This window comes from Nothoprocta perdicaria, unplaced genomic scaffold (genome assembly GCF_003342845.1).
Source record: "Nothoprocta perdicaria isolate Ctin4 unplaced genomic scaffold, notPer1 scaffold_3, whole genome shotgun sequence".
Taxonomy (NCBI): Eukaryota; Metazoa; Chordata; class Aves; order Tinamiformes; family Tinamidae; genus Nothoprocta; species Nothoprocta perdicaria.
In genome coordinates this window covers 8542727-8563761 of record NW_020455532.1, presented here as the reverse complement: position 1 = coordinate 8563761, position 21035 = coordinate 8542727, and the positions used below count along the sequence as shown (strand labels likewise).

The 21035-nt window shown below is 47.5% G+C and overlaps 1 protein-coding gene across 2 annotated transcripts in view; it reads left to right on the top strand.

Annotated features, from left to right (window-relative positions):
• ADA (adenosine deaminase) overlaps positions 1-19641 on the top strand; it is a 22960-nt gene extending 3319 nt beyond the window's left edge. For both annotated transcript variants that reach the window (XM_026042171.1, XM_026042172.1), the window contains exons 2-11: positions 6171-6232; positions 9349-9471; positions 9597-9740; positions 10662-10777; positions 12647-12768; positions 15097-15168; positions 15494-15595; positions 16195-16262; positions 16713-16842; positions 18208-19641. In XM_026042171.1, the coding sequence (XP_025897956.1) occupies positions 6171-6232; positions 9349-9471; positions 9597-9740; positions 10662-10777; positions 12647-12768; positions 15097-15168; positions 15494-15595; positions 16195-16262; positions 16713-16842; positions 18208-18309 (1041 nt within the window). In that variant the 3' untranslated portion in view covers positions 18310-19641. The remainder of the gene's footprint in view (positions 1-6170; positions 6233-9348; positions 9472-9596; positions 9741-10661; positions 10778-12646; positions 12769-15096; positions 15169-15493; positions 15596-16194; positions 16263-16712; positions 16843-18207) is intronic.
• Positions 19642-21035: the final 1394 nt, after the last annotated feature.

Genomic DNA, 21035 nt, shown 5'->3' with positions numbered 1-21035 from the left:
GCACACCTGCACCGCGCGTGTCCCGGCACCCGGAGCTCTCTGTGCACCCTTAGTGTCCCCTGCACCCGCACACCTGCACTGCGGGTGTCCCTGGTGCCCCAGGCTGTCCGTGCACCCAGGGTGTCCCCGGCACCCCGGGTGTCCCCCTGGCTGGCAGGCACTGCCGGCCCCACTCTCCATCGCAGCGGGATGTCCTAAGGCCAAGCCAGGGCTTTGCTGCTCCTCCAAGCTGGTGGCCTGGCAGCATGTGTGAATTTGGGAATGTTTCTGAAGGATCTGGGGTCCAACCTTTGCTTTGCTAAAATACACCTTTTAGACTTGGGTTTTTTTAATCATGCATCTCAGTTGTTTTTCAGCTATTAAGATATCTTGTATATTTCTCYTGTATTTTCACCACATGCTGTATAATTACATCCATCCAGGATCATACAGCAATGTATTTATTAACTGGATTATGAAAGGCACGAGAGGGAAGAAGGTAAAAGAGGTTCCTTTAGTCACAGCAGTGCATCTCGTGGAGAGCACCCTGGTGCTTGGGCTCTGCTCCCGGCGGAGCTGGAGCACCACGGAGCAGGTTTTTCTCTCCATTTGGCTCAYTTAGGGCTTTGCCCTTTGCTTGCTGGCAGTGAGGAGTGAGGTGTGCAGGAGATGGAGAAGGTGGTGTGAGCATCACTGCAAAAGCCTCTTTATGTGTCCTTGATTCATGTTCCATTCCACTGCTGTATGAGGTTTCCCTCCCTTGGGAAGTTCTCCATACAATAGCAGGCAAATATTGACATTGCAGCCCAGGGATCCTGAAGATCTGYGAATGGTTAAATTCTTTCTCAGGCCACTTGAGCTTAAGGAGATGTTGATGGTATTTCATCAGCTCCAATAATAGCAGAAAATTGTTGGTTTACTCTAGTGATTTTAATTTGCTTCCTACAGCCAGAAATAGGAGTTTTTTTGCTTGTGTGTCCTCCTACTTTTCCAATGTGAGGGACACTGGGATGCAGAAGAGAGCTAGGAAAAAGCTTTGCAGTTTTTCTGCTAAGATCAGTCTTCTGTTGTCTGGCTGTCTGGGGTAGCGAGACTTTGGATTTCATGAGTCAGGCAGTCCCTTTCAGTGCCGTGAGCCTGCCAGGTCAAACTCAACAAAAAAAATCTGCTCTGAAGGCAGATAGTGGGGCCTGTTTACCCCTATCCATCCCAATGGGGTCAACTGAGCTGGGAAAGGCTTGTGGCTTTTCCTTCCTTCGTGTCCACACATGCTTTTCTGGGGCTTCCTGGGTGCTTTTCCTTTTGTTCGCCACCCAAGCAAGCAGTGACACGCAGGGGCAGTGCCCGGCAGCTGCAGAGGGTTGGTTGCATGTGTTGGAGACCAGGTGGTCCTGTTCTTCAAGGTGAGGCCGGGCTGGGATGTGATGAAGGGCGAGGAAGCAGCGTGTGGTGMTGGTTGCAGCAGGGGCTGGGTGGCCTGTCCCCTCGCTGTGATCGTGCTCTTCAAACGCTAATGGCTTAGAAGAAACAGCCACAAAATGCCAGTTCTCAGTAGCAGTGGACAAACCTTGTTACCCGGGCCATGATGTGCCCTGGGGTAGGTGTGACCAGCTCTGATATGTCCTTTGTACCTGGGAATGGGGAGGGAGGGCTGGAATTTGCAGTAGCTGGATGTATCCCTCAATGGGTAAGGGTTTAGTCACCTCCAGGTGACCAAATGGAGATGCCAAGATGCTGGTTCTGCTGTGGCTTGCTGGCTTTGTTTGTGTTTGCTGTTGTGGCTGCTCATATCCTCACCAATGCGAGGCAGGGGAATTCTTAGATTGCCTCCCTGTCCCTGCTCCCCAAACGGGGCAGCAATAACCAAGGCCGTTTTGATCTTTGCAAATTTATCTGCCTAGCAATATGCCTTTGAGGGCTTTGCAAGCTTGGGCTGATACCGTGTCTCTTCACTTCCTACCCTTCTTGATGAATTCTCAATCCTCGCTTCTGTAATGAGGATTTATGATATTTCCACATTCATGATGTGGAAAGCAACTTACATAGCTCCTGTCAGTGTGCTTTTTATAAAAAAAAAAAAAATGTTGGAGGGGAACACAGATTTTCATTTTGCAGCGGTTGGCATTTATTTTATCTCTTGCTGAAGGTTGACCCTGTGTTAACATTTCTTTTTCTGCTTTATTTCCTACATAATTAACAACTGACCAATAGCAACTATAATGACTCTATCTTCCTGTTATTGAAAACAGTAAAAGTACATGCTCTTTTATCAGCACACTAAAAGGGGATAATTTAGTCCTGGGCAAAGTCACTGATAGGATTCTTATATAATGCAAGTGCAACAAGTGCATGGTTTTATCTATTAACATCTGCAGGGAATGGTCAAAATAAAAGGTGGGGTTAATTTTACTTTTACTATCTGTTTTTTAGTGATTAGTTGCTAGCTGATTGCATTCACAGTGCACTAAAAAGCAAAACAAAATACTAAACAAATGAACACCTAGTAAATAAACTCCCTTAAGTGAATTAGTTTGGTGATTTCTTATATCTTATAAAAGGTACATGAGCATTTCACAGATCTGTTATGATTTGCTGACCAAACCATAGAGTAGTAGAGGAAATTCTGTTTGGRATGACTGCAGTGGAAAATATTTTGAATGTTTAGTTAACTTTTCCCCCTTCATTTCACTAAATTGATTCTAATTAAACTTGAAAGAAGCATTTTTTTTGGACTGAAGTACCTCATTTTTGCATTTATTTTTTTGGAAGCTTGTTAAGTTTCAAATAAAACATGATTTGTGGTTAATCTGAACCTTTTCTGGAGGACAAATTGAAATGTCCTCTTTTTGCACAACCAATCTGACTGGAAGTTGCCTGTGCTGAGGACACATGTCCTGTGGTATCTTGCATCTCTTGAACTCACCTTTGAAGAGTTGTAAGGAGCTTTGGACTCCTTTTTAGGAAAACTTAGGTATTTAGTGAATCGCACCAGGGTTTTATTACAGCCCAGTGGGTGTAACGCTGCATGCTGAGAGCAGAGCTCTAGATGTGGCGCTCGGCACCGTGTTGGGATATATTCCACTTAGGCAACTCTGCTTGTTTAAGGCATCATCTCTGAGTGGCAGTTCAGCAAAACTGCTGTTACCTTTTAACTGCTCTTACCTTTTTGTTTTTTGTCTGGGCACTTTCCTTGCCTCGAAGCGAGGCCACAGCCCCCACTTGTATCTGGGAACGTCTTGCACTTCGGCTCTCCTCTCGCGTGTTTGTTTTGGATAAAGCACTCRGTGTGCACTGAGCAGCCTGCCCTGCTGATTTCATCCTCCTCTGGGGCAGGAGGTGGGAGGAAACAGGCTTGTCCTAAGTCCTTCCTATGCAGGGRCACCTCCACCTCTGCTAAACGTCTTGCAGTAATCCTAGTAGCCATGGCAAGGCTTCCGTGGAGCCCAAATAACCACTTGAAGAGTTTGGGGCTGCCTAGTGTTGCACAGGAGTTTCTTAACATTCCTGTGACTGCAGTTTAGGTGCAAAGAAATGGGTGACAGTGGAGGAAAAAACCCCTCCTAGAGCCCTAGGGAGTCTTGCTGCTCCACGGGCATCTTGCTGCAGCAGAAAGCAGGTGGCTTGTGTGTATAAAGAACACCACTTAATTTGCTTTCACTTAGCGCTTTGCACGCAAGGATGGTTTTGCAGCGAGCAACTTGGAATGAGAAGACTCTGTTGATTCAGCTTGCTTGGTTTTTGTGTCCGCCCGGAGCAAGTAAAGCCCCTAAGTCCATCAGATGCTCAGAAGGGTTGTTGAAAACCTTAAGGAATGGAGCTTGCATAATTTTGAATTTAGGATGGGAGCCTGTGAGTATAAAACATGCCAGGCTTCCACATCTGCTGATGCGGATCATATCCATAATATGTTATCTGCTGCTTCTCAGGACATTGAGTCCTACTAAGCAGAATTGCATAACTTRGAGGAAAGATCATGTTTTGCCCTTTTAAAATCTTCATCTCTGTAGATTCAGATCATGTCCTAGGAGTAGAACTAACGGGGGTATYGTCTTACCTGCTAGTGGAGGCGTGTTTGGAGGCGCTGGTAGGTGGAATGAGAAGGGTGGCGGGGAGAGGACTTGCAGGGAGGCTGTCCAGGAGGTGACACGGGGTCCTGTGTCGCATGGCTGAGGAGGTGACTGGTGCARCTGAGCTGTCCTTGAAGGGACCAGCAGCTTGGAGAGGGGGGTGCCTTTTTTTCCCCCTTTSTCTCCAAGAGGGAATTAAATTTAGCCTCATTCAGAACTGGCAAGCCAAGGCAGAGGCAGTRTTTGGTATCGCTGTGTGTGTTTAAATGTACTGTGAGGAGCTCACCATCCTGCTGGTGCTCGTGATGCCTGGATTTTCTGCTTGCAGTGAAGCTCATGCATCCTGCTGCTSTGAGCCTGTCGCCTGTGTTTTGTTCTCCAGCAAGCACACAGCCCCAGTGGCAGCCTCTCCTATGTAGATGGCCTGACCCCAAGCACTGTCCCCCTCCAACAGTGGCAGTCTTTTGCAGCTGTGGTCACTGAAGACGCTGACTGTGAATCAAATGAGTGCAGAAAATGGGCATTTCCATGTGCTTAGCAAGAGTTTAGGACGCCTGGAAGAGGTGGCAATGGGTGCAAGCTTTAGGGACACGAGCACAAATTCCAGAGGTGGCAATTGGCAGCTCCAAGCAGGACGCTGGAACAGCCTTGTGCCTCCGTCACCAGCTTGTCGTGGTGCCTTCAGAGGAAGGCAAAAGAGCTTTGAAAAGCACAGTTAGAAACCAGCCTGCTTGTAGGGACTGCTTAGTTATTTTCCTGCCAGTTTTCTTGGTTATTGTTGGATAACATAACCTGACCCCAAGGGGCTTGTAGATATTAATGAGTAACCRTGGGTGGTTTAGTTATTCAGACACATGTCCAGTCCTTCTGAATTCTGCTAAAATCTTAACATCCTGCAGCAGTTATCTGCATGGAATAATTTGCACTGTTACAGCTAGCAAAAGCTTTGTTTTTATTTTAATTCACTACTTCTCATTTTTTTGGCCATTCTTTCTGACTTTTGATGGACTAAGTGTGCTTGACTTCCATCTAATAGTAAGGGAGTAAAGCAGTATGCCAGTGTCACCATGTATTAGTCTTTCCTAAATGATAAGAACTGAAATCGTTCCCATGCAGATGTGGCAGTCAGTGCAGAGATGCAGATATSTCACTGCAGAGATGCTTCATTTCAGCTGCATCTTAAAGACCTGCAGGGAACAAAGCCAGGCTTGTAGCCATTCCTTCCCAGTGCTCGCTCTGGGCTTCAGATTCTCCTTCTAGTTAACGAATAATGAAAGAAAAAGAAAGTTATTTTGTAGGCTGCTCACTACCCTGTTACTTTAAACGGTTCTGGAAATGGGAAGACCTAGCTGAAACAGCTAATGTTTTCCCTTAGCTTTACTTCCAAATGACATTTGTCATGTTCTTCCCAGCCAGGAAAAAATATATTGTTGCTTTCTCTTTTCTGTGATTTTTTTTTTCTGGATTATTTCAGCAATAATCTGGAAGCAGCTTCAAAGTCATCTAATTGACCATCCAATCTGTTCTGAGTCAAACTTAGTGTTGTGTTGTGAAGCTAGCCTATTAAGCAATACAGGGYAAATTCTGTTCTTTTTATTGTTTACAGCACCTTTTACCTCTGGAATCCTTGTGCGGGATTAAAAGTTACATGCTGCGATAATACCAAGTAATTAACAATATATCAGGAGTTGACTCGTGGAAGTGAGGTCAAAGTTCTCATGTAATAACTCCTGCAAAAAAATAATTGATGCTTGAGGGTCTGTGGGTTTCAGGAGGCAGATGGAAAACAGAGGTGCTTGAAGCTTGGTCTGTTCACTCTTCCTGAGCCATGCAAACCTCATTGGAACAGGACAGTTCTTAAAGCAGTGTGGATATTGCTGCAAATAGTTGAATTTCTATAGATTTAAGTGTATGAGTTGCAATAGGAATATAAAGAAGTATTGGGACAATACATAGGTGTTCAAAATGACATTTTATGATACTAGTTTTCAATCTATTTTTACTTCCTTTTTGTGACTGTGTCCCTTATTAGCTATGTTTATGTCTGTAGGAGCACTGTGTATTATCTCAACTTTTGCTGTGGCTCTAAGAATGCATCACTGACTTCTCTTTATTTTATTGTAGGTAGAACTTCATCTCCATCTGGATGGAGCCATTAGACCAGAAACCATCTTATACTTTGGCAAGTGAGTGGACAGCAGGGGAAAGCTCTGGCTAGCACGGAATAATTTTGTGTTTTGATGTCTTGAGCAGGTGCCAACCCTCTTAAAGTGCACCTGGATAGAGTGGCTTTCAAGGAAGGAGACGCTCCCTGGGGTTTATCTTCACCAAAGCCTGATTATCAGTGTGGAACACATTGACGCTAGCAGGTTCTAGCTGTTCAGTAAAAAACACACAATTTTCACTTTGTGCATGGGACAAGCAGTCATAAATGTTGATACCTACTCCCATGCCTTCTCCTTGCCCAGATGGAAGGCAAAAGGCTTGCTTGGGCAGGCTAAGGCAGCTCTTTCCCCATGTTCTGCAGGCAGCAGATGCAGCTGGTGGTAGTCAGGCTGTGTTGTCTGCTCAGATGACTCCTCTGCCTGCGTGGTGTGAGAGTATCCAGCGCTTTCCTGACCGCGGTGTTGCAGCTGGGCYGAACTGATAGGAGGTGCATGAGCACATGGCGTCCCAGCACCGCGGTCATCGCTAAAGCTAAGAGGAGCCACTCATGTCCAAAGAAGAAAGGTGTCATTTATRTAGAGCTGTTTGCCTTGAATGTATCCCTAGGAAATGACACAGGTTCTACTTTATTTTTTTTATTTCTTTTCCCACGTTCCAAATTGTAAAGTTATTTGAAGTGAAAACTCCTTGGGAATGTCCTCTCAGTGGTTGCATCATACCATAGTTGATGGAGTAGCTTGGATTTTCCTCTCATCTGCTGATCTGTGTGTTTGACCCCCAAACTGCTGCTGTTCAGCATGGCCTTTTGTTTGATCCCAACGCCAAAAGTCATGCTAGTGTGAGGTGACCTAGGAGAGCACTCAGCAGTGACTTAAATACAGGTCTCTCCCTTGACTGAGCCCGTGTTTGCCTTCTTGCTTAAATATGGCTTAAGTGCGGGAAGCACCRGGGTAAATGATTAACTGGTGCAAGAACCTGGCTCCACAGCTGGAAACAAACAAACAGCCTCAAGACTTCTAGCTGTGAGTGTTTGAAAAGCTAATGAGCACTACTAGATATCCTCAGATCAAGATTAGGGTAAGTTTAAAGATCTCAGGAAATGGTTCTTAGGTGCAACTTGGGTAACTTTGGGTAGGAAGTAATTCTTAAGGAAGAGAGGAAATGGTTATGGCATCCTGTAAGCCCGGTAGGCTCCAAGGCAATGTGATTCCAAGAGGGAGTAACCTTTGTAAAGGTCCTTCTCTGATGGGCAACCAGCCATAAACTTTGCAGTGCTGTTGGGATAAGTAAGGTAGATCAGAAAAGTCAGTCTCGTTTATTGCAGGATGTCCACGTTGGAAGCTGAGTAAGGATTTCTCTTGGCTTTCTCCTTATCGCAGGAGTTTGCAGGCTGAAGTGTGGAGGTAAAAGTCCTCATGGATGAGTCACTGTTCCAGCTTCCTTCAGCCTCTGTTGCCAGCAGAGGACAAGTGCCTGTATGGCTCCCAGGAGAGTCATGGGAGCCCTGAAGCTTGGGAGATATCAGCCCTTTGAGGGCCCCACATTTCTTTGGCTTAGAACTGAAACCTTCATTGCTCGAGTGCATGCTATATTTTAGTGTATTGTAAAAGGTCCTTGTATCCCTCAGAACTGCCAGACTGCAGGTCGCATCCCCTTTGGGTGAAACAACCATGCTCTCTATTTGTGGACTCTGTGTGCAGACAAAACTAAACCCAACAGGGCTCTGTAGAAGACTACCCTAACCTCAGCCTGGATATCAAGCTGCTTGCAGTCTGTTTTTAAAGGTAAAGAGCTGGAAGCAAGTTTACTARCTGCTGGCTGACTATGTACAGATAAAACGGAGCCATTGGGATAGCCCCCATGGGCAGTGGTTTAACTCTGCAATTTTTAGAAACTTTTGCTTGAGTTTGCCTGGTCTGCTCCACAAACCCATCTAGAGCAGCAGCAGGCAGCTCTGCAGAGCTGCAGTGGGCTGGGCCAACGGGCAGGGTGACGTGGGGGACGGTAACCCCAAAGCCATGGTGGCGTTGGCCATCAAGGCTCGTCAGCCAGGGACACCGTGTGTGCGGATCATCCCAAAGGGCTGCGCTTTCTGCCTGCACGGCAGCAGTCTGTTGGGAATCATTTGAAGGAATTCAGGAAAACAGGGCCCTGGGGGGAAACTTTGCATAGGCAGGTGGAGGAAGATGTGGACCCTCTTTCCAAAAGAGGCAAAGGATGCATCCTTGAGATGAAAAGGGCAAGACAGGGAAGAAAGCCAATGCCCTGGCACTAGCAAACATCTGCTGAGTGCCAGCAGCTTAATCTGTGCTCATTGCAGGTGAGTGCCCAGCGTAAGGCTGTTTTCCTTCCAGCCCAACTGTGGGAAGTGAGTAATGTTCAGTTAGGCCGGGAGCAGAGTCTTTTGGGCTGCTTGGCTGCAGTTTGCTCCTTGGAATGGCGTTGGGAGGCTAAAACCATCTGTAGGTCTTTGTTAGCAAAGAAACTGTAATTCATCATGGCAGGACTSGGAGAAAAGAGGATTAGAAACCTTACCTTAGTTGTAATTGCTAATTTGTGTTAGCATTAATATGCAAGAAGGGGGTGGCAGGAGGCTGAAACCTGCCTTGGAAATGTGCAGTAACGTTGGCAARTGTCCCCATCAATAGGAGCAGTCCATGGAGATGCTCTGGCTGCTTCCAGGGACACTTTGTCCACCCAAGCCGTGTGCTGCTTGCAGAGATGGAGCACTAATGTTCAGGGGGGCTTGACCCATGGAGGAGGCTGTGCAAAGGGGAACCAACCTCCCTCGTGTTTTGGCAGTTCTGCTTCTAGGCCTCAGAAGTGCCAAGAAATAATCCAGAGTCTTTGTAAATAAGACTCCTTCTGAAGCCATAAAAAGCCGCCACAACGTGTGCCAGGCGTGTTGGTGCTGGGTCACGCTGGGCTCGCTGCCACGCGCCTGTGGATCGCCTTGCTCCTCCCCATGGAGGTCAGGCTGCATCTACAGGGAGGTTCTGGAAGGACAGCTCGTGCTGGGTGGCTCCTGCGAGGAGAGGGCTTAGTGCTGCTGGCTCTGCCTGCAGCTGCTCCTCACAATAAGCTGATCAGACACGCGCTAGCCCTTCCTGACAGTGAAGTGTTGCTCCTTTCCTAGGAAAAGGGGCATTCCTCTCCCCGGCAGCACCGTGGAGGAGCTCTTGGAGCATGTCAGCTATAAAACGCCCCTGACGTTTTCCAAGTTCTTGGAGAAGTTCAACATCTACATGCCGGCTATTGCGTGAGTACCGTGTGCTCGCCCTGGCTATCTGGCCACGGGGATGCCGGGGGATGCCAGCCCTTGTGGTGGCYGTGGTCACCGGGCCAGCACCCCCGGCCCATGCAGCCCTGTCCCTGTCTCCGCAGGGGTGACCGCGAGGCGGTGAGAAGGATCGCCTATGAGCTGGTGGAAACCAAGGYGAAGGAGGGCATGGCCTACGTGGAGGTGAGGTACAGCCCCCACCTCCTGGCCAACTGCAAGGTGGAGCCGATTCCCTGGGGCCAGGCGGAGTGAGTGGGGCTGGGACCAGCTGGGGAGGCCGGGAGGGATCGGGGAGATTCCTCATGGGAGAACCTGTGGCTGCGCTGCTYGACAGTGGGCTATGGGGTGACTGAAGCCTTCTGCCCCCTCAACTGCAGCAGAAGGCTCTTCCGTCCCTCATCCCTGCCACTAGTATTTTATTTTTCTCATAATATCTCTGCCTTGCTTTGGATGCCTAATTCWTGGCTGGAGCCACCTCTGCATGAGGGAAGCTGGAGTTGGACGTGTTGACTTGGTGGCTGAGGCAGCGGGCAGGCGCCAGCAGGAGCCGGCGCTGGATCCTTGGTCCCAGCTTTGCGAGCTGACCCCGCTTCTGCACACACCKCTGACCCAAACGGTGCTGAGCCGCGTGGCCCCTCATGTGCCATTGCGGGCGAGCGTGGGAGAGCTGCTCTCTCCTTGGCCAGCACCTCCCTGTGGCCATTAACACTTTCATTGCCCCAGCAGGGCCAAAATGCAGCCCTGTTCTTGGTGGTCTCCACCTTGCAACCAGGAGCCGCGCCAGGCCTGTTTTGCCAAGACGCTTCCGACTGCCCATTTGCCTGAGTAGCCAGGAGATGTCCTTGCCTGAGGCTCACCTCTGCCTTRGGAGGCATCTATGCATGCTTTTCGCCTGCCACCTCGCAAGTCTGGGCATGGAGCAGTGTGCGGGATGCTTCCCAGCTCGGGCTGGCCCCGTCAGGAGCTCGGCCGCTCCTCTGAACATCCGGACACCCATGCAGGAGCCCGTGGCCATGTGGGCTCTGCGGCAGCCTCCCGTGCCCCTTGCAGGCAGCAGTGTGGGGTTTTGCCTGGGGTGGCCTGCAGGTGCTGTGTGCACCCTGGTGGGTCTCCAGCACCGTGTCCTCCTGGTCTGCYGTTGACTCCTTTCTTTTTCCCTCCTGCTGCAGGGGAGACCTGACTCCAGATGAAGTTGTTAGCCTCGTTAACCAGGGACTGCAGGACGGAGAAAGGGATTTCCACATCAAAGCCAGGTCTATTCTATGCTGCATGCGCCATATGCCAAGTAATGTATTGCAGCCCACCSGCTGCTCTGCTCCCCTTTCCTGACGTGTTGGTGGTGTGTGTGTGAAGTCCCATGGGGTCAGGTCCCCGCAGACCTGCAGGGYCAGCACCAGTCCCGTGGCTCTGGTTTCCCCATGGGGCTGTGGGCACATGGTGACTGTTCCTCTTTGTGCAGGGGAGATGGGGCTGGGAACAAAGGCACTTTTCTGAAGTCGGGGACTTTATAGTCTCTGAGGAAACTATGCTCTGATTCTATGAAATGGCCAGCTGGTTGTGCAAGAGGAAATCTGTTGACACGATCAGCATCTGAAGAGCTAGCTCAAGAGTCTTGCTGAAGAAACTTGMAGGGTTTCCCTTTCTTCTGCTATGGGAGAGGTACTTTCTGCTAGTACCTCACTCGCTGCCCAAGGGCTGGGGATTTCCTCAGGGCACTTGGCCTCCCCTTGTAAAATATCTTCAGATTTGCTGGGCTGACAGCAGTGGCTGGTGGGAGGCTCCTTGGGTCTTCTGAGCACCCAGGACACTGCGTGGGGTAAGGACACACAAAAAAAAGGTCATGGGAGGAGGAACAAGGATGACATCTAGCCGTTCCTATGGAGTCAGGATGATGGAACCTTCCCAACTGGATATCCCAGGACTACAAAAGTATTCTCCTTAGCTGATCTTGTGGGTTAGCCAAAAGCATTGCTGGTTGTGAACTCTGCTGATTTCAGCTCAAAACACGTGAAATAAACTTAGCTACATTTTAAATGCATTTGATAAAACCAGCCACTGCACATGCACTTACACAGCAGTAGGAATTGCTCTTGGAACCCTCTGAAAATGTCATTCCAGGGCAGAAGCTCTTACCTGGAGTTAGCAATGTGCTTGACATAAGAGTCTTTGGTGACTCTTGGGATGACTTTGGGATTTGCTGCACAGTGAGAAGTCACCCTAATTTATGAAGTGTTGACAGAAGGGCAAGGATGCCAGCCAGAACTGGTGAATATTAAACTTATCAATAAAATAATGGCATATTATGTCACCATAACTTGACAAGTATGAAATTGAGGAAACAGGAAGGTGAAGTAGTTTGCATTTTTTATGATTCAGAGTCATATTAACGTGTACAACTGGTGCACAGTGTTAATAATTAACACTAGAGTGTATCTTTCTCTTGGCCTTTTTGCTAAGGGTAAGTGCTGTATCAGCTAATAGATGCAATCTGCTTTCTTGGAGATCATACTCTCTCCTGATCAGAGGTAACTGAAGTAGCTGTTTGGTGATTATTACTCTTGTCTTCACTGAAGCCATAAAGCTACAAAACCTCGTCAGCATTAAAGGTCACTCTTCCAGGTGGTTAAACRGCTCCTGTCTGTCAGACAGCATCCACCATCCAGGTGGGGAGAGTGAAGCATGCTTTGCAGTGGGATAATGGTGCTTGTGTGGAGAACCTCCAGTGATCTCTTCCAACCCAAACCATTCACCAATACAATCCTTTTGACAAAGTAGTTCTTCCCTTTCCCCTCACCTTGCTTGTGACTGTGTCAGAGCTCAAGAATGATTTGAGAGACTMCCTGCACAGCATTTTATGGCATTTATTCTAAAGAGTGTTTTGGGGTGGTAAGAAACATAATGAGAGCAGTTTTATGCCTGGCAAATGTAGTACATTTTCCTTTTTTATTGTTAATAGACTGGTCAATGTGCAGCTTTTATTTGGTTGAAGGTGGCAAATCTTCCTAGGATTTTAACTTTTTCAGTGTCCAATCATAGAAAACACCAATGAAAACAGCTCTTATTCTAGCTGTATGTCCAAAATATGTTTAGAAACGTGCTCGGGATGCACCTCCTGTCAATGCTTCCTCCTGAATGGTGATGCTGTCTCTTCCAGGCTGGTCCCCGGAGGTGGTGGAGCTCTGTAAGAAGTATCGAAACAACTCTGTGGTAGCCATAGACCTGGCAGGGGATGAGTGCGTGAAGGTGGACTCTTYGGAGCATAGGAAGGCTTATGAGGTTTGTCGAATAGATTTCTTCAAAGATATTGTAAGAAATTATAACACTGAGCTCTTCCTGCTGTGGAGGCATGCTGCACTTTATTCAGACCCTAAACAGCTGATGCAGCTTGAAAAGTCCTTGAGGTTACTAAAATCATTCTGTTAAAGAGCAGGAGTATTACTGTGTATAATTCTAAATGATTAATGGCAGACATCCTTACTTAAGCAGGTTGTTCAGAGCACTGTCCCAGAGGGAAGCCAGGGGCAGAGCTTGTGTTCCTGTGCAGAGATGCTTCTAATTCCTGTTAGATGGGGTCTGCTCATGGTGCTCTCTGAAACTGCAGCAGAAACTCCACATTTATGTGGAGCAGACTAGTCCTTCAGTCTTCAACTGATGGAAAGCACCTGAATGATGTAGAGCAAGTGCCACGTTTGCAGTTTGTGCTGTGTGTGCTGCTGTGCTGTGTCAGACAAGATGAACTGAGCAGTTCTCATGCTCAGCATCTTAACCCCATCTTAGCATGTATCTTAGCATGGGGTATCTTAACAGGGTTTTAGTAACTGATGGGTAAGTCAGGATGTTTCATCATGTCCTGTCTATGCCTGTGATACCCCAGCTCAACTTCCCCATTTTAAGGATGCAGATTCTTGTTGCTTCATCAGCAACTTGTCAGGGCACTTAGATACTGAAGGGAAACCATATTCCAGGACATCAGCCCCTCTTGCCCTACGTGGCAGTGGAATGTCTGCCTGAAAATCCTGCTGTTGTGCTCTGTGATACRTAATAGATCTGAGGGAACTGGAGAGGCTTGTGATGAGATGATCAGATGTGTCCCTTGGGCTAAAGTTCCTGGGGKGGTCATGTTCTGCCTGGGAGCTTTTGGGGACTGCTGCAAGAGGGGAAATCAGAGGTAACAGTGACACCTKGCCTGTGAATGCTGGCCGCAGAGGAGGACTGGAAGTGCTGGCTTAGGAAGAATTTGCAGCTAAATATTTAGATATCTATGTCCAGGGAAAGAGGAGGCAAGTCCCTGTGGAGAGGCTGTGTCTGTAGTTGCTCATTAAACATGAGCTCCCTTGTGGATGCAGTCAATGGGGACAGCTCAGGGAGATTAATTTCCAGAAGTCAGGAGGGTAAGTGGTGGAGGATCACACTCCACGTGCTTTTCCCAATCCCTTCCCTTGCATCTCTGCTTCTGAGTCCTGCTGGGATACTTAGGGATGGTTGTCTTGGGAGCAGGCAGAGGAAAGATTCTTGGAAACAATTAGAAAATCCCAGCTTTGGTGTGAGTCTGATTTCTAATCCTTGTCCAGTGCTTTGGCCAGAGGGATTTTTTACTCAGAAGTGACAAAATATCAGCTGCTGGGGAAGAGTTAACCCTGCCTGGAATAGGAKGCAGGATTACAGGCTGCCTTGTTGGCAGATGGGTGCAGGGCTTGTGTGGGGGTGTCCTCAGCAGAGCCTGACCTCACCATTGCTGGGCCTGGGCAGGCAGCAGGGGAGGAGCTGAGAACTCTTTTGTAACTCATAAATAAATAAAAAGCTGTGGAGTGTCTGGGAAACTTGTCTGATGCAAGCTGGGGCTTGCAGGCTGCTCATAGCTGGCCCTTTTACAGCAAGGTGAGTGCCAGGCTTCCCCCGAGGCCAGGCAGGAGGGAGCTCAGCTTCCCAAGGCCCAGGAGGTCCCTGGAGAGGCTGCAGATGGAGTGTCCCTGGGGATTTTGTCAGGACATCCATGGAGACTGGCCTGAAATGGGCCACGTGCTGCTCACCTGGAGTCTGCAGAACCTCCCAGCCACGGTGCTGGCTGCAGAGACTTGTCCCCAGCCCCTTGCAGCAGTGAGGCACGCGGCCTCTGGGTATCACTCTCCTACCCTGGTAGCTCTTAAATTACTTGTCAGACTTGGCTGCCGTTGGCCAAAAGAGTCGAAGAGAAGCAGCAATGACAGGAATTCCTACAAGCTTTGCTTATGAAGGCAAATGGGCACAGGGAGGAGAGCTTAAAGTTCCTCTCCTTCAGAAAGGAGAACAGTGGTGAGCTCAGTGGTTATTTAAAAAACCCTGGGAAGCTGCTGGGCTCCCCGTGGAAGGTAATCAGGCTTTCTGAGTTTCTCTGTGGTGTTACCGGTCTCTCCTCTTCCAGCTGTGCTRCAGCACAGCCCCAGCCTGAGAGAATGCAAATCTGGCAGGGTGTGGAGTCTGGTTTGGGAGCTCCTGGCCCAGCCTTGCTGATCTCCCTTGCTGTGCTGCTGGGGCGCTAGTCAGGGCGAAAGGTATCCGCTGAAAGCAGTTGGCTGACCTTGCTTTGTGTGACTGGCYGGCTATGTCTCCTGCCTTGCTTTTCAGGAAGCTGAAAGATGCGGCATTCATCGAACTGTCCATGCTGGGGAGGCTGGACCGCCTGCTATGATCAAGGAGGTGAGAGGAGATCACAGCCCCGGGCAGAGCGGGGAGCAGAAGGGCGCTGGGGTGTCCTTGTGTTGTGAGATGAGCAGTAGGGGTGGGAAGACGCCCTTACTCAGTAGAATTTTGTGGAGGGAGAAGCCCAAGTCCTTTCTGTATTCATAAGGGAGCAAAAATGTGGGGACCAGAGAGAAATCCAGCTTGAGGAGTTCTTGACAGGATCTCCTGGGCTGTATTTCAGATATACAGGCTGCAGTCTGGTGGGGTGGTGGGGCAGGGAGCTCTCATATCACATGGGAGCTCAGCCTGAGCTCAGAGCTGTGTTTCTCCTTGCTCTTAGGCAGTCTRCCTCCTGAAGGCTGAGCGCATTGGCCATGGCTACCATGTCCTGGAAGACCCTGAGCTTTACAAGGAGCTGTTGAAAAGAAAGATGCATTTTGAGGTACGGATGTATCCTGTGGACATGACCACCTGATGTCTGAGTGGAAAACTGGCCCTTGTCTGTGCTTCAGCCCAACACCCTGAATAYAGGCTGCTGCATGATGCCCAAGTGCTGACCACATCTAGACAGCACCGTTGTTGAACCCAGWTGCCCAAAGCTCCATAGCAGAAGTACAGTGACACCTGGTGACATATCAGGATCCTTACTGTGTGAAGCCCTGGAGCTCCCATCAGCTTGCAGGAATTGTGGAGCARAGAGAAATGTTCCTGTTTGTGGCTTTTGTTTTTAGTTTTAGGATTTTTTTTTCTCTCCCTTTTTCAGTGTTTTCTTAGTTAYGGTCCACAGACCACTAGTGGTTAGTTGGCAGTTGAAATGTCCCCTCAGCCATTGCCCACTCRCTGTAGCAGAGGCTGTAGACTTCTCCCATCTGGATTTTGGGATGTACATGGTCCAGGCAACTCAGGGGCTGAGGGCTAGCAGTGAATATAGGTGTTGTAAACCTATATCTTTCTTGACCAGCGTTCTTAGCTATCTGCATATCCAACAGTATTCCAGATCTGCATAGCTAATTCTGTTTTTTCTTTAACTCCCACAAACAGGTCTGCCCTTGGTCCAGTTACCTTACTGGAGCATGTCTTCCAGACTTCAGGAAACACCCACTAACACAGTAAGACATTTAAAAATGTTTAATTTCAAAGTATCCAACCCAAATCCTAGTTACTTATAGCTGCCTTATTGCTTTGCAAGGGAAATACAATATTCTTGTAAGTGGTTAGATTTGTGTGTCCTTGCTGTTCCTCACAGAGGAATCCGGTATAGCTGGAATAAGTGTGAACCCCTCTAGTGTGAGGCCTTCCCGTCTGCTCCAGCCCTTCTTGGGCTTCAGCTGCTTCACAGGGGGCATTAGCTTGAGTTTGTGCATGAGATCTGAGCTGAACATCCAAGCAGCAGATCCCCTGACCCCCTGCTCCTTGCTCTGCTGAAGCAGATCAGTGAAAAGCAGTGGTGAGACTAAGCAGTATGTTTTTTTTGCTTTTACTGTGTTTTTTTTTCCTGAGGAGTATGCAAACATTGCCACATCCAGCATCTTCCCATTCTAAACTCTGTTTTCTTACAGATTTAAGAAGGATCAAGCTAACTATTCCATAAACACTGACGACCCCCTCATCTTCAACTCCACTATTGACAAGGATTACAACATATTAAAGGAGTACATGGGCTTTACTGAAGAGGAGTTCAGGAGAGTGGTAAGCTGACCTCAGTTGGATGCTATGCAGTTGTCTGAGGGCAGCCCAGAATGATTGTCCTTATTTATATTTTTGTAAATTGAGGAGTTTTCACAGGAAGTAAGAAAATCCTGCATTTTCCTTGTGAGCACCCCACATTGGAGGGGAAACACAGAGTACTGTGCATGCAGACAGATGACTSTTGTAAATACAGAAAGCAGGAGGGGTCTGAGGACTCCAAATGTGCTRCACATGTTCTGGTCAACTGCTTTGAGCTTTGTTGAGAATGGGTAAGAGTGGAAAGTGCCTGTTGCAGTCCTGAAGACACATCTGAGCAGTAGGGAAGGAAGGTGCTTGTTGCCTGTTAGCTTTTCTTTTTTTATTTTTTCCCCTGCCCTTGGACTTGGAATTGCAGGTAGGCAGGTATCTGGTTTGAAGACCTGAGAAATTAGTTAAGATTCAGCATGTACAAAAGCATTTGTGCTTTTTGCACATGTAACATGAATATGCAATAATCTTGATATGACCTGACATACAACTGAACACAAAGTGACAGTTGGCTTTGACCTTGGCATATGCAGTCATTTATGATCTCAACACATCCTAAAACCTGTCCCTAATCCATTACYTAAATCAAGCTCCCAACACTTACCCAGCCCTACAGTCTGGGTACTAAGTAAGGCTTTCCTGGTTAGCATGAGATCCATGCTGATTTGATAGCTTCTACTTACATGTGTCTGTAGACAGATGTGTGAATTTAGCTACTGTCTGGGAATCTTTGCTTGGAATTGGAAATTCAGGATGTGCTTTACAAGAGAGCATTAGTTCTGCTCTGACCCCTGGCTGAAGGAACAACAGGATCCTCCTCTCCCATAGACATGACATGCTCTGGACCTGGGAGGAGGAACAGGGGACGGCTCTGARCTGCTGTCCAGCTGCTTTGCTTCCAGCTGTCCTGTTCTGCTCTTGCAGAAGCCAGGCTATTTCTGTGTAATAAAAGAAATGTCCCTGCATGAGAGACRAGCATGTTAAATTGTGTAGTGAGGCAGCTTTGTCACTGCAGCAGCATTCAGCCTGCTGCCACCAACTGCTGTGAAAAGCCCTGTATCCAAAGGGAAGTTTGGAGCATAGGGATAGCTCTGAAGTGCATATCCTTAAAAACTCTGAAACCTTTGGAGATCTTTGTCTGCCTCCTTCCACTTAGGATTATTGCTAGTAGTGGGCCAGAGTAGTTGTAGAATGAAGCCATGGAAATGTGTCTATAAATGGCAAATGTTATGCCCTCCTTCCTGCTAATGCTTAGAGACAGATATTTGGATCTGCACAATCAYATTTGTATCTCATGTATCTAAATGTCTCCTATCTGTTCCTCTTCTGCCTTTCCAGAACATCAATGCAGCTCGATCCAGCTTCTTACCTGAGCAAGAAAAGCAGGAACTTCTCAATACCCTCTATGAAGCCTATGGGATGGTGCCCAGTGCATCTTGATGCAGCTCTGCCAGGCAGCACAGAGCAAAGACCCTTCTGGTTGACTCATCTCTGTGCCGGTGGGAGCAGCAGGAGAAGGTCCCCAGAGTTGGTCTCTATTATTGCTACCCCCTATATTAACTTTTGTAGCAGAATTGGGCTACTATGATCTATCCCACCTATCACTCCCTACATACCATCTCCCAAATGGATATCCAGTTGCCCATATTGCTGTTGTGCAAGCAGACTAAACTGCTTCCTGGCCYGACTTCCCTTCAAATGCCAATTTATCTGTAGAGTAAGTGAGAAGAGAGGAACATTCTCTGCTTTTTTTTTCTTATTTTTACCCCCCTCTGCTTTAACTTAATGACCCACTAACCTGCCTTAGCCTTTGTGACTGTGGCCAGGATTAACCTTTGCTTTTCTGGGGAAAAGGTGACTTAATCCTGAAAAGCAGTAAGCAGGAACTCAGAAAAAGAGGTTTAATCCCAGCCATGCAGATAGGAAAGTTTGACCACCACTGTATTTACCTATGCTTAGTCTTGTACTAACAAGATTGGATTGAGAACAAGCTAGAAGCTGCCACACTTATACACAGGTCTGAAGGGCATTTAAAAATACCTTTTTTTGGCATTCTTGAATACAGAACTCTGTGTATCAGGCCTTACAATGTCACTGCCACAAAAGCACAAACCTTGGGCTCAGGGCTGGAGGTGGGCTAACAGCAGCCCATGCATGTGCTCAGCCATGCATACTTTGACATACTTTATTTTGGGTCAAAAYCTGCATTCTGAGAAGTGCTCAGTTCTGTCCTCAGCCTGGAGAATTCCTGAGAGCTGCTTTCTGCTGTTTTGTGCATCTTTGTTTAGGACTTATTGTGACTGATGCCTCTTTAGCCATGCTGCCCTCTTCCATRCTTGAGGTCATCTTTAGGAACCACTGAAACTAAATGAGTAAATTAATGAGCTGGGGCCCAATATCAAATACTGACTCAGATCTCATCTCACTTGCTTCTCTCGCATAACCACAGTGCTGGCTAGAAGTCAAATCTTCATTTTGGTGGAGAATTCATCAGGAAACCCTCACCAAAATTCCTAAGTGCTTTTGGTGCATTATATTTGGTGTTCTCRCTTAATATGCAATAGAGCCATGCCTCCAGAGAAAGCTGCAATTTTTCCACTATCAAAGACCTCCCCAATGTGTTTGAGGAGGGGATGTATGAGTGTGGTGTGCTTTAATATCCCAGGTGCTGCAAAGATGTGTACTCCAAAGACACTATACCAAAAGTTGCCTTTGACAAAGGGCTGTGGTCAGCAGTACTGCAGAGAGTGGCCAAGATGGACTGCGCCAGTCTTGACCAGCAGCCATCTGTTGCTGGGAATATTTCCATCAATTTGGGGCTTCTTTATTAGTCTTTTAAGTGAATGAAATGCTTCTCTGAAATGCATGGTCCATATATGCACCTATATGTATATATAGATATGAGAGAGTGAGTTTGTTACTTTCATAAAGCAAATAAGTCATCACTTTTAAGAATGTGGTTGCTGTTAGACCCAGGATTTTTACATAATTTTTCTCCAAAAGTTGTTTTTGAAGAACAGTTATTTGGTTGGATTCTGGACGATTGATAATTCTGTTTAATAAAATAACAAATTTATATTAAAATAGAAATGTTCTCTTTCTGTTCAAAAAACACTGGCATGATGGTCTATGATCTACAGTGTGGCCCATCTTACTGTTGGTATGGTAAGAGATTAGTGGGCAAGTGTGATGTAGTGTTCTGAGAGCTCAATTTCTCCTTTTACCAAGCCAGAACATTTTGAATGTTAATACTGTGTGAGCAAGKGGGAAGGTGCCTGCACTCCTTTGCTGTGCTTGCAGGAGATGGTTTCTGAAAGGCTTTTTGAAATTTAGTGTGTGGTTAGTTTRGGGAGCACCTGAATGCTGTATTTTCCACTGCCATCCCAGGCTCAGAGCATCTGTGTGGTGAGCAGCTTTGCGAGTCAGGATGTTACTGGATTAATCTGACGCCCTTGGTGTCTCAGCACAATCAGAGGTGGCAGCTGACTTGGCCCCTTCGCAGGGGAAACCTGATGCCTCTTGCCTGTCCCCTGAGGCTACCCAGCAAACAGGTCGCTGGTGTCCTGGCTAAATATAATTTCAGAGCAAAGGGATTTTGACCAGGGAGACCTAAAATTAGCCTGTGTTTGAGTGCTCGGGTCTTGTGTGATACAYGGTGCCCCTGCTCTGCCTTTCAGCTTCCTTCTTGTGTGTGAGCCAGAACTGCTGCTGAGTGGAAGTGAGGAGAGCTGGAAGTGGGGCTAGTAACTGAATTGTGCAGTCAAAAAAGAGCAGGAGGTACCTGCTTGCCCAGAGCAGGGGAAATGGGAACAGCCTTTGGGATGCCGTTTGGGAACGGAGCAGCAATAGTATCCAGCAGCTTGAGGAACTGAGTTTGTAGTTGCCAAAAAGCAGATGTAGCTTTTACCTGGCTGCCAAATCCTCATTTCCTCTGGGGGAGAGAGCTATATRCATCTCTGTCCTGGCTCTGTAGCCATCACTTCTGAGAGGCTCACAGACAATTCTCCCTCTGTCTGGCTGCAGTTTCTCTGCTTATTTATGGCCTTATTTTCTTTGATAAGTCTCGAACTTGTAACATTCTGTTCTTCCTTTGCCTGTCAAAGAGATGTTTGTTCTTGTGTGTCACTATTGGAGAATATTTTTTCAGGCCAGCTCTGCCTGGCCCC